The following is a 15,989-nucleotide window of genomic DNA, read 5'->3' on the forward strand; positions in this document are numbered from 1 at the left end:
AATTTTTTTTGCCCCTCGTTTCCTCGATGGGCGCTCGGTCGGCGTACGTACGCACATATGTAGAACGTCGAAGCTACAGGTGTCAGCGAGAGCAGTATTTTTCAGCGAGCTTCTGACCGAGGGTGTAGGTGATAGAGGCATACCGGAGTGAGAAAGAAAGGGGCGAACTATACGCAGAGGGAGAGAGCGAGAGAGAGAGAGAGAGAAAGACGGGATGAAACAGCAAACCATGGAACAGAGAATGGAAAGAGAGAAAATCGTTTCACCGTGGGTAGCAGTGCCGAATACCGGCACGCACGTTGAATCTGCTAAACGTTCTTGCTCGTGCGTGAAATGCCTCGATATCACTGTTTTATTTCGGCTCGTTCGTTCCACGCCTTCTCTCGCTTTTGCAATTCTATCCTTTTTACCCTCGGCCCGTTTGCGAGCCGGTCGCACGCGTAACCCTTCCTCTCCCTTTTCTCGTTCTCGTGTTCGTTCGTGCGGATTTGATGACCCTTCCTGTTCGATTTCATGATTGTCTAATCTTCCACGATTAATTAAAATCTGACGATTAACACGCTTCGCTGGCTCGTCTGTATCGCGCGTTCTCTCGTTCAACAACTACACCCTATTTAAACGAGCTGATAAACTGATTACGATTGCGTTGAAAGAGTTACTGCTTTATGCCTAATGATAAGCGTAATTTTTAATGGAATTGTAACAGGCGAAGTAGCTTTTTTGTACTATAGAATATTAAATAACAGTTTAGTGAGATCATCGTTTTTGAATGATTATATAATCCTAGCCTAATTTCATATGATAGATAATTAGACATGTTATGAAACTGATCATAATGTTAGCGAAATATAAAAATACTTGAACTGTGAAGAAAGCAATCTTTTTACAAAATAATATCAATCCAACTCATCAAAAGATCAACCGACTTTTTTCTAAACGTCTCAACATCGCCACGCTGGCAAGGGTCTCCCGATAAATCGATAAATCGCGAAATGGCCCGTTAGGCCAGTTTAATTAATAATTATCGGTTGGAAGAGGAGCACCTTGCACAATGGCGATACTTCCTTCTGGCGTAATCCTTGGAAGATTAACGAGGCTCTGTCAGGAGGGACTTCTCTTTCTCTCAGTGGCTCTCTCCTTCTCGTCCATTTTCCCTCCTGCGCTCACCCATTCTCTCGAAGGCCTGGTCCCTATCTCTCTTACAGCCACAAGACGCCATAGCGCGCCTTGCGGTGGTTGCGGCAAGAACCCTCGCCGTACCCGCATTAACGCAATTATGAATTTGTCGCGTTGGGATCTGACAATACAAGATGTCGCTACCACTCCACCGCCGCGCCACCCTATCCGCCACGACGTCCTCCAACACCCGGCGAATCCGCCACTCCACATTTACACTAAAACCAATTCCGGTTTCTGCGGGCGCAAAGAACCGGTGCGACGCCGAAGATAACTTTCTGCCGATATTGTGGAAGCTTTGAATACTTTTATTTGGACACACGCTGATTTATATATCTTCCTATATCTTTACGCTGTTCCTACACCCTTAAAATTTTTATGTACACTGCTACAATTCCCAGCCCTGCGGATAATGATGAAAAAGATCTAATAATACCTGACAGAAGGTTCAAACGATGACATCCAAAAATTGGCTAACCGGTGAATCGAAATCGTGAACAGTGATGAGCCCTGCTTTTAAAAACAATCCTTTATTGTCATCTTTTAGAATAAGTATTTCTCTAAAACAATGGACTTTGAAAAGAAAACATGCTAACTCAGTAAAAGCTTCTTGGTCTACAATATCAAATATTCATCTTCCAAAATTTCCAGCTCCAACGCTGTAGTAAGTAAAACATTAAGCGGTAGCAAAGAGAGCAATATATATGGGTGTCCGAAGTTTACGACGTTGTTCCTTAACGGACTGGTTATCGTCCATCAAGCACACGATGTCTCACAGTTAATTCTCGAGGCAATACCGTGCTCCATTTCCTCTCCGTGTGCACGTAAGTCGCCTCGGTCTTTTCACTTTCGAATCGATAGCGGATGCACATCGCGTGCCTGCTTGTTAACCACGTCGACCGTTTCGTGGCGAGGAAAGCGGGCGCAGTTTCGGCCGAGGCGAGTTAGTTTCGAAGGGTTCCGACGATAGCGACGGCAACGGTCTCTCCGGTAGCGTGCGGTACCCGTACAATGGCTAAAACGACGGAGGATCGTTGCGGCGAGCCGCAGGCGACTGCTGCGACCGGTTTCTCGCGACAAATTCCTCCTGGGCTTCGAGAACGCACCGCTAACTCTCTCCCTTTTCTACTATCAAGCTTCACACTTTATTTCGTGTGTATACACCAGCTTTTTAATCATACGTACGTATATTTGTGTATACAGCTGAACTGTATTTTTAAGTGTTGTGACAATATAAAGCAGTCCAAACCAAACTTAGAAATGTTTACACAGATTAGCAATATTTGGGCACTGTATGATAAATCAATACCCTTTACAGATCCTTCCGTCTCCTGATGCTGTCTATATTTCCGCAATTTACATATGATTTTCTCATATTCTTATAGTCTTACCTTTTATAAGTTACTTTTTATGTTACCCTTTGCTCTCACATATTTAAATCCCTCATGAGCATCAACCGAACACATTCCTTGTATACCGAACTTCCTTTAGAAGATACGAATTCGATTTTCCATCATACAAACTGTGTTATCAGAGGTTTCCATCCTTGCAACGTCCTAATACGAGAAAATCAATCGACCCAGCGAATGGTCCAGCCACGAAGTGTAAGGCTCCCTAGCTGTCCCTTCTATCTTGGTCAAGTCGAACGGGTCGAGGAGAGCCATAGGTTAGGGGGTGGCTCTAAACATCGAAACGCGTAGGAGGTGGGGCTTCGTGGGTGGTTGGAGGTCGGTACGGCATCGGTGAATGCCTAGTCAGCCCTTAATATCGTAAGAGCTGGATCCACGCAAACAAGCCGGCGAATCTAACACAGCCAACGGTTAAGCACTGGAAAGCCCTGGCCTTACCGTTCGACCGCCGCTGGCCCTATTATCGCTAACTAATAAGGGACCTAATTGAAACGTCGGCCTTTTGTTTCCAGTACTCGAGCGCTGCTCGATTTTCCAACCGCGCTGTACACGGCGCTGTTTGACCAACCTAGCCGGAGAGGAGACGAAGCGAAAGAGAGGCGGAAGGAGTGGGAGCCAGGGGCTCAAGTACGGATTGAAATTAATTTTCGAACTCGAATCTCTCGGATGGATTTTCGTCGAGCGTCTCGAATCTGCGCGAAATCGATTTAACGATATTTCGCGTTAACGAGTCCTTGGCGTTTCGAAACCATTCGTTCACGGCCTTCGTCGTCGTCGTGCTTCAACGTGCATACGTTGAAAAATACCCTTTCTTGGTATTGCATGGTAGAATTTATCATATATCATGGAATAATGTGATTTTATGTACGAGAAAGTATATTGAAAATATCGAATTATTTGATATCACGTGAGACTTTGTTTTTGAGTAAATCAAAGTCAGAAATATATATGAAGGATATATGAAGGATAATTATGTTAAAACAAAAGGACACCTTCATTCCTTTATTTTCTATTCTTGATTTTTCAACATAACAGTGAAGCTTTATGTAAAAAGATACGAATCAGTTAGACTTATGCATTCACCATTATTATTTACAAGAATATTACTAGAATCTTATAGTCAATTTTTCATTGAAAGTTATTTTTAAATTATTTAAAATTCTCTAAAATTATTTTAAAATTTCATACAAACAACCAATGCACATTTCTTCGCGACTAGTAACAAAAGTTTTTTTTTGTCTAAAGTATTTTCTACTAAAAACGAGAATGAAATCATATATCCAAAAGAAAATATTTCTTTCCATCTCTTTTTCTATCCCCATACCTTTCTAATACATATCTGCAATGGCGTCCACATTTCTGCGACAGTCCATAGCTATCGAACATCGTGTGATAGTTTGGAGCGATACATCTTATGGTTTTCGTCGCTATAACTATTTTCTGGAACAGTCTCAACGGGGAAGGGAAAGCACGATTAAAGTAATCACTGTCATCGAGAGAGATCGCTTCCACCCTCGCGGCGATCTACGGTTACGTGAGGAGGAACGCGACGTTGTTCTCATGTGGACGCCGCGCTCAACGTATTTCGTATTCCACGCATACAGCCGCGATGCCCACTTCGAACAGGATATTATTCCTGCTGGATGCAATCATATTAGTTTCCGAAGTTATTAGAATATTTATGCGAGGCCGACGTGGGGTTATGCATGATGCCGACCTCCTTACTTTTCCCGTCCCCACGAATCGCGTTCGTCTACGACGATGCCATCGTTTCAGCTTGTGAAAATCCTTGCCTATACTCCGTGGAAATCAAGGCAATAGTTGTTCGATGTCTTCCTTGACAGTTTTCCATCTTTCCTCTTGGATTATGGATTTTCTTTGTGTTTTAGTTTGTCAAGTAAATAATTCGTTAATAACCGACTAATAAATATTAGTAATAATTTTACTAAATTATTAATTACATGAGGTATGATATTATATGAAAATTTCTTTAAGTATCAGAAAAAATATTATACTATGAATGGAATGAAAGTAGTATTGGAAATGTGATGATAAACGCTTTTTAAAAGAACAGTAGCAACTTATTTTTCACAGGGACACTAATAATAATTACTTATTGAGTATCTTATCCACTTCTGTTTAACAATTATGAATTCATCTATTTTTTGACATATTAGGTACAATAAATTTGAGAATTCCTAATATCTTGAACCTTATTTTCCTAAAAAGATAACCTAGTAAATAAAAGTGAAAGTTAGAAAATGATCAGGATAATTCATCGAATATTGATTAAATATGTATCTTCATAGAAGTTCGAGATAAAACATAATTTATAAGCGACTCGTACATATTGAACGTAGATACGCCGGCACACGTGGATCACATATTTATTCTAAGCGAGTACACGCGAAATTGGCCAAAGTTTCGAAATGTCGCTTGTGTTTCGGCACAGGACTTCGCCAGTTTCGATATACGTACGAAGCGAGTATCTCGTCGTTAGAACGGTTAAACGACACCGTTCTGTGTGTGCGTGTATACGCGAGTGTCGAAAGTTTCGAGCGAATTCGAGAGAAACGAGAAAACAGTAAAAAACGAGGCCGTGGTAGGGGACGAAATCTTTTTCAAACGCGGACGGAAATTCAAAGCCGTTTCGCAGTCGGCGATGCCGAAGAAATTCGAGAGGGAAAAGCATCGCTCCAGGAAGAAGACAAGAGAGAAAAAAATAAAAAGTCGACGAGACTTACCTTGTTGGCGTGCAGTTGGGTTGACCGTTCGTAAGAGATCCTGATGTAAATTGTCCGTGAGACCACTTTGCCGGGTTTTGCTCAGATACAACTGGAAAACACAGAGACAAAACGTTATTCTGGAAATTAGATAAAATGACACGTTCGTTACTGAACTACTTTTAAAGTTGTGTTCAAATGCTATTGGATGTTAGAAATGTTCATTTTCTTTCAATTGGTTCTACAATTTGTACTTTTGCACTCTGTTGAGCTGATTATTTAAAAAATGATTTCGTTATTTTATTGTTTATAAAACTTCAAAGATTTATTATCATCTATTTTCAAGACATTTATATTCGTGAACCAAATGAATTATTCGAAATCAAGACATTAACAAAAATGTTCTCGCGTGGCTCATCAATTGTAAATCCAAAAACTACATTATGGCGATTCCTAGAAAGGTAGCTATAGAAACTATTATTCTAAACTTTTTGTATTAAATTAATAGTTCTTCGTACGAAATAAAATAGTACTCCAAGTCCCTGACTTCTCAAACAAGAAAACTTTATTCAAAGACCCAATTGAACGCCTCACCCATCACATTTCAGTGCTATGTACTCTCAATAATCAAGCTCTATGTTTCACGAACCGTAGAAAAAGATTGCAATGCTCGGGCTCTCAATGACGTTTTGCTCGTAGAGAAACCTGCCACTCGCCTTTCGTTCTGTCCTTCAATAAGGAAGTCACGAACCATCCGATCGGCGAATTTTAGTATCCCGATCACGCACTAAGGGTGAACCATCCCCTTTAATATTAGGACCGACTCGGACCGACTCGTCTTGGTATAAAATAAAGGGCTGACATGCGAGCACAGGGCAGAGAATCGAGAAGAGGAGGTGGAACCAGAGGGAAGGGAGGCGCGAGCTCGAAGAAGAACAAGGAGACACAGCAAGGAAGAAAGATAGTTGAGGGAAGGGTGGCTTCACCACCATCGTGAGGGATGACTGAGCGAGTCGGTTAAACGGGCGTCTTCTTTCATAAATTTCGAGGGGCCGCCGGATAAAGGTTTAGAATAAATCGTTCGGCCTGTTATCCACTCCGACGTCGGCAGATAACGCCAGACGAGTTAGCCTGAATGCCTCGAGACAGCTTCTTCTTACGCACTATCCTCTCGCATATGCAATCGTTCGTGTCTCGTTTACACGAAGAATTAAGTAATTTGTTAAGTTTCTTGTGTTAGTTTTGACGAATGTTAGACTATTTCTTGTCGACTTTTGTTAGACTATTTCAAGCGTTATTTGGATGATAAGTATGTTTCTAAATTATAAGGCCAGTATAGGATTGAATGATAGCTTCTAAATTTCTGGTTTGAATGAATATTCAAGTAATACTAGCTCTTTATTAGACATTCTTAGATCTTTACACAATTTTTGTTTAATTTAGACAATTGTATTTCAATAAAGAAAGTTGTTTGAAAATCGTCTACTAAAAAAGAAATAAGGTCTTTTACAGAAAAAGACAGTAGGTAAGTAGGTAAGTTTCTTCTCCTTATTAATGATTAGCCTTATCAATTTATGTAAATATTTCACTTAATCCTACGTTTCCAACTCGCGATTACCATCAGAGTCGATATCAAACTCCATACTCAACGCCTCCAAGAAACGATCGCATCTTATATTAGATGTCACGTTTCGATTTTGCACGCCGTAACTTACATCGCCATGGAAAATGCCGAACGCAATATGAAAGTGGAAGAAGCGGGCCTGGAACGCTCATAAATACATCCTTGAAGATCGCACAAATCGCTCGTTCGAGGCCAATCCCCTTCTCGGTTTCCCGTTAGAGATACGAGAGGGAACCCTTCTCCGTCTCTCGCGAGTAGACACTCCTGGATACGTTAAGTATATACGTTACATCGACATACATATACTCTCTACGTACGCGTCGATATAACCATCCAGGCATATAGACACTCGCGATATAGAAAGAAGATGGAAGGGGAAGGGCCGTTTCGAAAGGGAAATGCCAAGGAGGGCAGAAAGGCCAAACCAACCCAGAAAGCTAGTCCAATTTCTCAAACCTGTCCAATCCGTGTCGTATGCAAAATCAATCACACGGCAGCTTCGCCCGCCAGCCTCGAGACCCCACGATTTTCAAATACCGACCGAAGCCACGCGGTAATCCAACTCCTGGGGCGAAACTTCTCACCCATCCGCGATCGCTCGGCCGCTGGAGCATCTTCCTCGTTCCACTGCTCTTCTTTTTTTTTTTTTTTTTTTTTCTCTTCTTTTCCTATCTTCGCCCTTCGTCTCGCAGTAATCGTACACAGCGTGACATTCCATCTGGATGCATTGTCGAAGTTAGATTCGCGTCGAAACCATGCGATCGAATCGGAAGGCCATGTTTGGAACCTGTCTATTTTCGAATGACGCTTGATTTAGAGTCTTGGGATAGGATTCAAGGAAATGGAAAACAGAATGCCGAAGAGAAACAAGAAGAATACGATGTAAAATAATTTTGATTTTAAGGATATAGTTACGTTGGATTATTAACCTTAGACCATTCACCACAAGGATAACGAAAAACTTAGGAAAGTAAAAATCATTGCTTCATGTATAGTAATTAAGTAAATAGTAATTTTCCAATACCTCTCATTTTCTACTCCCATGCTTAATCATCAAGGACAATGCACACTTTCCTAGGTGTTTAGTTGGCGTCGCGATAAAGCCTAAACCCCTAGTATAAATTACGGAACGAGACAAAGCTAGCGTCTGGAACTAGATGCAAATACCTCATAGGTGCATGCGTACCTTTTGGTGAGAAAAGTTAGCGACTGGATGCCATTAGAAACTTGCTTCACACGATGTCGTTTCAAGCCTATCCATTGATATGCATCACCTTCGATCGCAGCTGCGATCATTAGGGATCCTCAGACCGAGCCGTGAATGCCGCTAAGGCCTCCGTGTGACGGCTTCAAAAAAGTAATTTGACCTTTGGGAACAGTGACTTCAAAGTGTTCCACGGAACATTCGTCCCGCGAGCACCGTGTCGAACGGGAGCGACGTTCTACTTGCGCGCCCTTTCTACTTGACGATGCATCAGACTTGCTGATTTTTCCCGGACGAAACGTCGACACGGACGTTGTCCGGCATTCGAGCTACGGCGTCAAGGGTGTTTGGGAACTCGAAGACGAACGGAGGGGCGGCGGCTACCACAGGGGTGCGAAAAGTTTAGCATACGCATTTTGTACATTGAAATCCCGACACGCTCGTCCAACTTTAAATTGAAACCCGGCTGCCGCCTCGACTCCACCCCGGCGTCGATAGCCCATCGTCGTCGTGACCGTCCTCGTAGTCGTCCGCGTAGTCCTCCTCGTCGTCCCGCTTACGACGACGTCACCGAAATCGTTCGGGAGAAGGAAACGAGATTTCCAAAATGTTGATATCCGTTCCACCGTTCGGATCGATCCACCGTCGACAGAGCCGTTTCAACTAGAAACTTTTCCGTAGTTCCAATTGTTTCGTTTCTTTCCTTTCTTGATGAATGGATGTTTTCTAAATTTCTTATTTTGAGAAACATGTTAAAGCGGATATCGAATTCGATAACTGGTATCGTGTCTTTTATGTTAAATTCTTCCGCGTATTTTTTAACTACTTTTAATTATCGGACAAATTAATAACGTGAAGATATTTTGTTAGTTGCAATGATTATACGATAATACATGATCGAATATTTTACATTTTCATTGTTCTTTATGTGATATATGTTATCACGTGTTGCTTGTAGTGTTCGTTTCATTGCTTTCCTTAACTGAATTCCACTTCACTTCACTTTGGAATGATTCCTTAATTCTAGCTTTTTGCCAAATAATAATTGGCTGGCTCTTCACTCATCAAGCCTTCTGTCAATATACGTAGCAATGATTGGCCATGACATTTCATTCTCCACTTTATTCTTTTCTCCTTTCGATAATCCAATTCATAAGCAGCTTCCCACGCAACTAAGCTTGGTCCTTATGAGAGGTGACCATAATAGGACTGGGCATTTTTAATTAAATAATACTAATCACGGGAACCCTCTTACGCACGAAAATCTCATCTGGTCCCTTCCCCGTCTACTGGCCTATCTCTCCTCTCTCCTCTACCAGCCCCTTTCCGCCCTCTGTCTTTCTCGCTCTTACACAGGCCGCGAATCGTCTCTCTTTTAGACTTCGAATTGTAATTAACATTTGGTTCTCCCATTAGTGTAATTAAAGTGCCATTCCATAATCTAGGAGGCCGAGAGAGAGAAGAGGGGTACCTTATCTTTCAGACTTCAGCCTCGACTGCGGAGGTCGTTTTAACCCCGCCAGCCGTCCCCAGCCCCTTTTCACAGGAGCACACCGATGCCTGTAGCTTCCTTCGGCGATAACTCCTTTCTGAAAGAGGACACTCTCTCCTCTCCCCCGAGGGCGAAGAAAATCGTGAAATCGCGGCCGGGTAGGAAAAAGAAAAACGCCGATTAAAACGTTTGGAAACCCGATCCCAGAGGCGTTCTTTTGCTTGTCGGATCTTCAGAGAAAACGGAAACGCTCTTAGACACGACATACCCTATCGAACAGAGTATCGGATCAGATTTGAGGAAGGGACTGAAAACTTAATTTTTACATAGTTCGTCTATTCCCGTATAGTATAGCTCTTGAAATAGTAGATTGTGGATATGTTGAAATACAACGTGAATGAATGTTAATTGTGAAATAAATTTGAATAAATTGTGGTCAATTTATTGTATGAAAAATATGAAGAGATTATTTTATAGAGTGCTAGGTGTACATAAAGCTGATACGGTAAAATGTAAAACGAATGATTTAAATTATACATAAATTAAATAATATTCCACAATGTATCATCTATTTATTCTGCTCGAGAAACACTTCCTCGAGAAAATCGCTATACAAATCTGCCACCGAATATAACAGCATTTCAGACAAGAATCTGACAGATAAAAGTCGCGTGACCCGTAGCAGAAGGGAAAAAAACAACGACTCTGTTGAGGGAAGGCAGCGTTTGGTGGTAAAATAAAGAAAAGCGAGGAGATAAGGAACCCGGCCGCGTTGACATTTTCCGGTGGTTGAGTTAATAATGCGCACGGTACACAGGCCACGGACTTGGGGGTGGATCCACAAAGTGGCACCATAAAGAGCCGCGGATGTGTTTATTCGGGAATTTGCCTTTTTTCTTTCCTCTACCAAGCTGAGTCGCAGTGAGATTTTATCTTATTTTCGGCGACGATCCCGAAGGATTTATGCCCTCTCGGTCGTAGCTCGTGGAAGGAAGACGCAGGAACAAAAAGACAAAGACAAAGAGTCACCGCAATCGAAATAACGAGAGCGAGAAGGATAGCGAAAGAAAGAGGGAGAACGAAGGAAAGAATAGGGGTGGCTAAGGGAGAAAAGGGGGTGGAAGGGTTGAAGGAAAAAGCGAAAGAATCACGATGCAATTATTTTCGTTCCAGCTCGTGAACGGATTTTAAGATCGTCCAGCCCTTGGCTAGTGGACCAAGAAGGAAAACCGAAGAGCTAGAGAAAGGTCGAAGGCCGAAAAGAAGGATTAACCTCGTCAAGCGGGAGAGTCCGTGACAAAGACGTTAAAGTGGTCGAAGGGAATGAGAGATATATATCGGTCGAAATCTGTGGGGTGAAACGTTCACATCGTTCGACCGTCCTGGGACGTCGAGACACTAATGGCATTTTTATTATTTCTCCACAGAGTCCCTCCGTCGATAATGGGCCGACTGTATGGTCCATTGGACGCGTGACAGCCTTGACAGCTTCTCACCTTTTCTTCGTCTCGGCTACTCGTCTAGATCGATGCTCAAAGGGCGCGTTGTAGTCGACGATACTCGACATCGAGAAAGGAAGCGATGAAATTGCAATGAGCTGTGAAACAAGTGGAAATGAGTCTGTTTGGAGATTTCACCACTTGAGGACAAATGTCAAGGATTTGTTGAAATTTTGAATTACATCTGCAATGGAAAGTATTCGAACACCTACCATAGAAAATCTTAATATCCAACTAGTAGATAACTTTATATGTTATATATAATATATTTTGAAATTTCATTAGTCAACACACGACTAACAATACATAATAATTGGATCGATAAAATTTGTGACCAATTTGAAAATGTGTATAGAAATTACAAAATATTTATTTCAAAGATATATTTAGATAAAAATTATTATACAACATCAACAATCGTCTTAAACATATAATAAGTGTTAAATACTTGTACTAAATATCTTGTACTTTTGTATATTTTTTGAAATGCGTTCAATATAATTTTATTACATAGTTAGAATCAGTAGTATAAGCTACCGGGTTTCGTGATGGAAAGTTATAGGAGTCGAAAATATAGGGTGGTAGAAATTAAGTTATTATAAAATAACGTGATAGTTAGAAAAGTTATAGGGTTTCATGATGGAAAGATATAGATATCGAAAGTAAAGGGGTGGAAATTAAGCTACTATAAAATAACAAGAAAGTTAGAAAGGTGAACATTAAAATGAACTAGTAAAAATGTTTTAAAAGTATAAGCGTCAGTCATAATTATTCACGAGCTTAAAAAAGTGACATAAAATATTAGAACTTGAAAATAAACTGTGGGAAGAAGATGGTAGGTGGTTTTGAAAATATCTAATACCGCAGAATCGCAGATCATAAAGAGCCTGCTGCGACGAAGGATCCATTGCTAAGCAACGTATACCCATGGAGCCATTGGACTCGCTGGCTTTTGATGAATGGGCCTCGTATAAAGCTAAAGTATGGTAAAAGCCGCCGTGGCTACTGCTGTAATATTCTACCCTGGGTGCTTTTAGAATCGCTAATGACTAATGGTACCAAAAGGAAACCCCTGCCGATGGATGCCGGGTTCACGGATCGCCGATCCGCGCGTTTGCAGATTTTTCAAAATATTTGCTATCATTAAGAAATTTAATTACCTTATTCTTGCGGTCCCAAAGAGAGAATATTCTAAACGATAATGTATTTTAAACTTTGGTTATATTATATTCAAGACAATATTTATAATGTATTCGAAAACTTATAATTGTACAGGAATATATTTTTGCACACATAAAGGTTTACGTATTCATTTCTATCTAATCATATCATTTTTTATTATCAACACTTATTAGTGACAATTCTTTCCGTTTTTGTAGGGTAAGTGAATGAGTTTTCAAAGTAAATACACCAGGATCAGCACATGAAAGATTTATAGCCTTCCGAAGAAACAAGAATAGGGAAAGGTTTGGTTGATCCAAAAAGAAGAAAACTATGATTAACTGTGATTAACTTGACCATCGTTATTGCTAGGCGAGCGGCAAGACTTATAGAACGAATCATAAACGAAGCTGGAACGTCACGTGCAAAATACGCAAGAGGCTTAGTTAGGGCTTACGATTACTCGCGATTCGAATGGCAACGAGACTGACGAGAAAGGAAGAACGTAGAGAAAAGAGAAGTAGGACCAGGTTTGAGGGGGTCCAGAGCTACGGATTGGCGTAGAAAGGAAAGGGGAGTCGAAAAGTACTTTAATATACGGCAATCCCCTTGGCTTGAAACTCGCAAACTCGGACCGACTACCTCTCATTGCTGCCTTTCCTTTCTCTTTCTCTCTCCTCCTCTCGCATGTATTTCTCTCGTAATCGTCGCATGGCTTCCGATGAAATTTCACGTCTTCCACGCGGGTCGCCTTTGATGCTTACTGCCGTTGTAATTGCAGAAATGCGCAGAAATCGGCTTCCATTTGCCCGCAAAAACTATCTGTGCCGTCGTTTCTGGCATGAACCGAAAAAGACCTCCGCGAAAAACGACCTGGCTGCTGCTCTGTGATTTTGGCTACGTCGTGATTTCGACAAATCGTAAAATGTATTTCAATCCGAGCTTTTTCTGCAGTCACTTAAATCTTTTATTTGTACCTTTAAGCTTTTCCTTGAAATATAGATATTTTTACGTACACTCGTCATTCAAGTTAGCAAAATACCGTAGAATATTTCGAAGAAGTTCGAGAAAATTAACAGAATTGCCATAAGATGTACTCACGATAAATATTTTTATACAACAGCGTGCCAAAAGTAAAGAACAGGCGAAAACACAGTACGAACATAATGAAAATATACGATAAGCTACGGAAAAAAGTATGTGGTTACTGCTTGAAGAGAAGCTAAATGCGAACCAAATCTGTTTACTCCGAATAATAGAAGTAAATGAACACTTTCGTGCAGAGTGAAGCGACCCAATAATGATAGAACGTAGTCTAAGGAACAAGATTGGTCCCTCTTTCGTTTGTTCGTTTCCTCCTTTCCTGCATCGTAGCTGATTTGGCTCTTCGGTCCCACGAGAATGTTATAGCGATTGAAACCTCCATTGGTAATTTATCTCTCTATCGATTTCCCCAAATAGCAATTCGGTGGTCGTTCCTCTATCAAAATCTATAATTCTATCATATGGAATATTTTATATTTATTTCTCAGATTATAAAATCCTTTTAAGAGTCCAATTGCAAAATTAAAACGTGTTAATGCGAATCTTTTAAATGTTGTATTTATCACTAGAAGGAAGGAAGAAATTGTATAGAAAAGTAACTTTCCGTGTTATTCTCAGCTGCAGTTGTTTCAAGACGAAACCCAGAGAGAAACTTCCCTAACAAGATTTACCTCTAATCACCACCGAGAACCGTTCGCGTGTAATTTGTTTATCCCGGCTATGCTCCTTGTTCATAATTGCTCGGCCTTGTTTAGCTGCCCGTTTCAGTGGCGTTCACGTGCGGCGCCAGAACCGTGTCGATTATCACGTCTAACTTGTGATTTCCTTCGAGAAAATCGATGTATGAACGCGCCAAGTAACTTCTCTTGCTTTAATCCTAAATACAGATATCAGTGGCGCCATGAAACAATTATAGTCTGAAGAAAGATGGATAAAATTCTACTTTTAACGAGACGAAAGAAGATAATTTTAGTATGACAAGTTCTTGCTACGATAAACACAAATATTACGATCTCTGAAGGAAAGTAAATCGAAGATTATTACAAGGAAGTCTAGAACAGGTAACTTTATATCTTTGTTAACAATCACCACGAAAATTAAATAATACAAGAGAATATTTTTAAAATGTCTTGACTAATCTAACTCCCAGAAGATTATTCTCCAAAGAAAAATAGCCTTTTATATCGAGAAATATTATATTCTGTTTCTCCTTTTCTTCTTTCTCTATAAAATTTTTCATATCGCGAAGACACAAAACGTGGAAAGGTTTCACAAATCGCGAATGTTTCCACAGAATGTCAGATTCTTCAAAGAAGCAAGAACTCTACAAAGTAACATCAACTATCGCGGAACGGAACGACGTCCTGGCGTCTCTTTTTAGTCCGTGGTGGGGGCGTAAACGGCGTAAAAGCGGCACCACCCCTTATCTACATATCAAAAAGGCAATCCGGAGAACTCGCTTATGTAAACGGCGTGGGAGGCTTCGTGTCCCAGCCAGGGATGAAAAGAATTTCGAAATCCGTGCGCTAATAAACCTGCTCTCTGGCACCGCGGACCGACGTCGTCGGTCTGGGGAAAGCTCTGACGAGATATTCGTGGGGTTAAGCTCTCTAAGCCGCGGATTAAGCCAGGCGGCACGAGAATTTAAAGTTCTCCTCCGCTGACGAGCGCGCACACTCGCCTCTGAACGCGTGCCTTCTCGTCGTCTACGTCCCTGCGAGCAGCTACGTGCGAAAATAAAAATTAAAAGTATATCAGCTTCCTCGCAGCAAGTTTTTACATACACACATACCGGCTGGATATTAACTTTCATGGATAATAATGAAATACCATCTGACAGGATGAAAGTCCCGGTTCAACGAAGTTACCGCGCTCGAATCCAAGCGCGTGCTCGTTTCCAGCTTGCTCTCCGTTAATTTACGACCGCAAATCCTCTTTTTCACCGTGTTACACACACTTTTATATTGCGTTCTCGTTTTATACATACGCGAGTTAACACTAGTGATAGAACATGTATAGGTTTATTCACTGTGTTTATAGAAAGGAGTAGTGAAATTTATATCGTCGAATGTAGGGAACATGACTGTGCATTTACTGCACTTTGTCTTGGAACTTATATTAAATGAGAAATCGGACAGTTTTTAATCAATATAACGTTGATAAATTTATATTAGTACTTCATATTTAGTACTTGTATCAGCGTATTCTTTCCATACTTCCACTTACTTTTGTTCAACATTTGCATTCTACGATTTTAATAACCGTTAATTATAAATTTACAAGTCTAAGCTTTCTAAATCAGCGATATAGCAACTGTAAGATACTTAGGATGGACAAACAATTTGAAAATATATCTTGCACGCATGAGGAGCAGCGAACCTCGGATAAGACGATTTAATAACTTAACAAAGCGATTCACGCGTCTGTAACGGGATTCGGCAATCACGGTCGGAAGAATTTAATCAGCTGGAGGACCGGAGAACATTTTCAAGCAGAAACATGTCGTTCGGTCTTCGTCTCTTTGGGTTCACCTCCGATCTGGCTCCTCGAAAATCCCGCTCTTACCGCCAACTCTTGCCAGCCCTCTCGCCTCTAATTCGAGCATTCGTCAGGCCGCACACACGAGCCATTATAGTCGAAAGTTCCGCCGGCATTAA

At 41.0% G+C, this 15,989-nt stretch overlaps 1 protein-coding gene across 5 annotated transcripts in view; it reads right to left on the reverse strand.

Moving 5' to 3' along the window:
- The window catches only part of LOC139989232 (uncharacterized), a 304,461-nt gene that overhangs the window by 129,374 nt on the left and 159,098 nt on the right, over window positions 1–15,989 (reverse strand). For all 5 annotated transcript variants that reach the window (XM_072007386.1, XM_072007385.1, XM_072007387.1 and 2 more), the window contains exon 3: window positions 5,330–5,420. In XM_072007386.1, the coding sequence (XP_071863487.1) occupies window positions 5,330–5,420 (91 nt within the window). The remainder of the gene's footprint in view (window positions 1–5,329; window positions 5,421–15,989) is intronic.

This window comes from Bombus fervidus, chromosome 7, assembly GCF_041682495.2.
Source record: "Bombus fervidus isolate BK054 chromosome 7, iyBomFerv1, whole genome shotgun sequence".
Taxonomy (NCBI): Eukaryota; Metazoa; Arthropoda; class Insecta; order Hymenoptera; family Apidae; genus Bombus; species Bombus fervidus.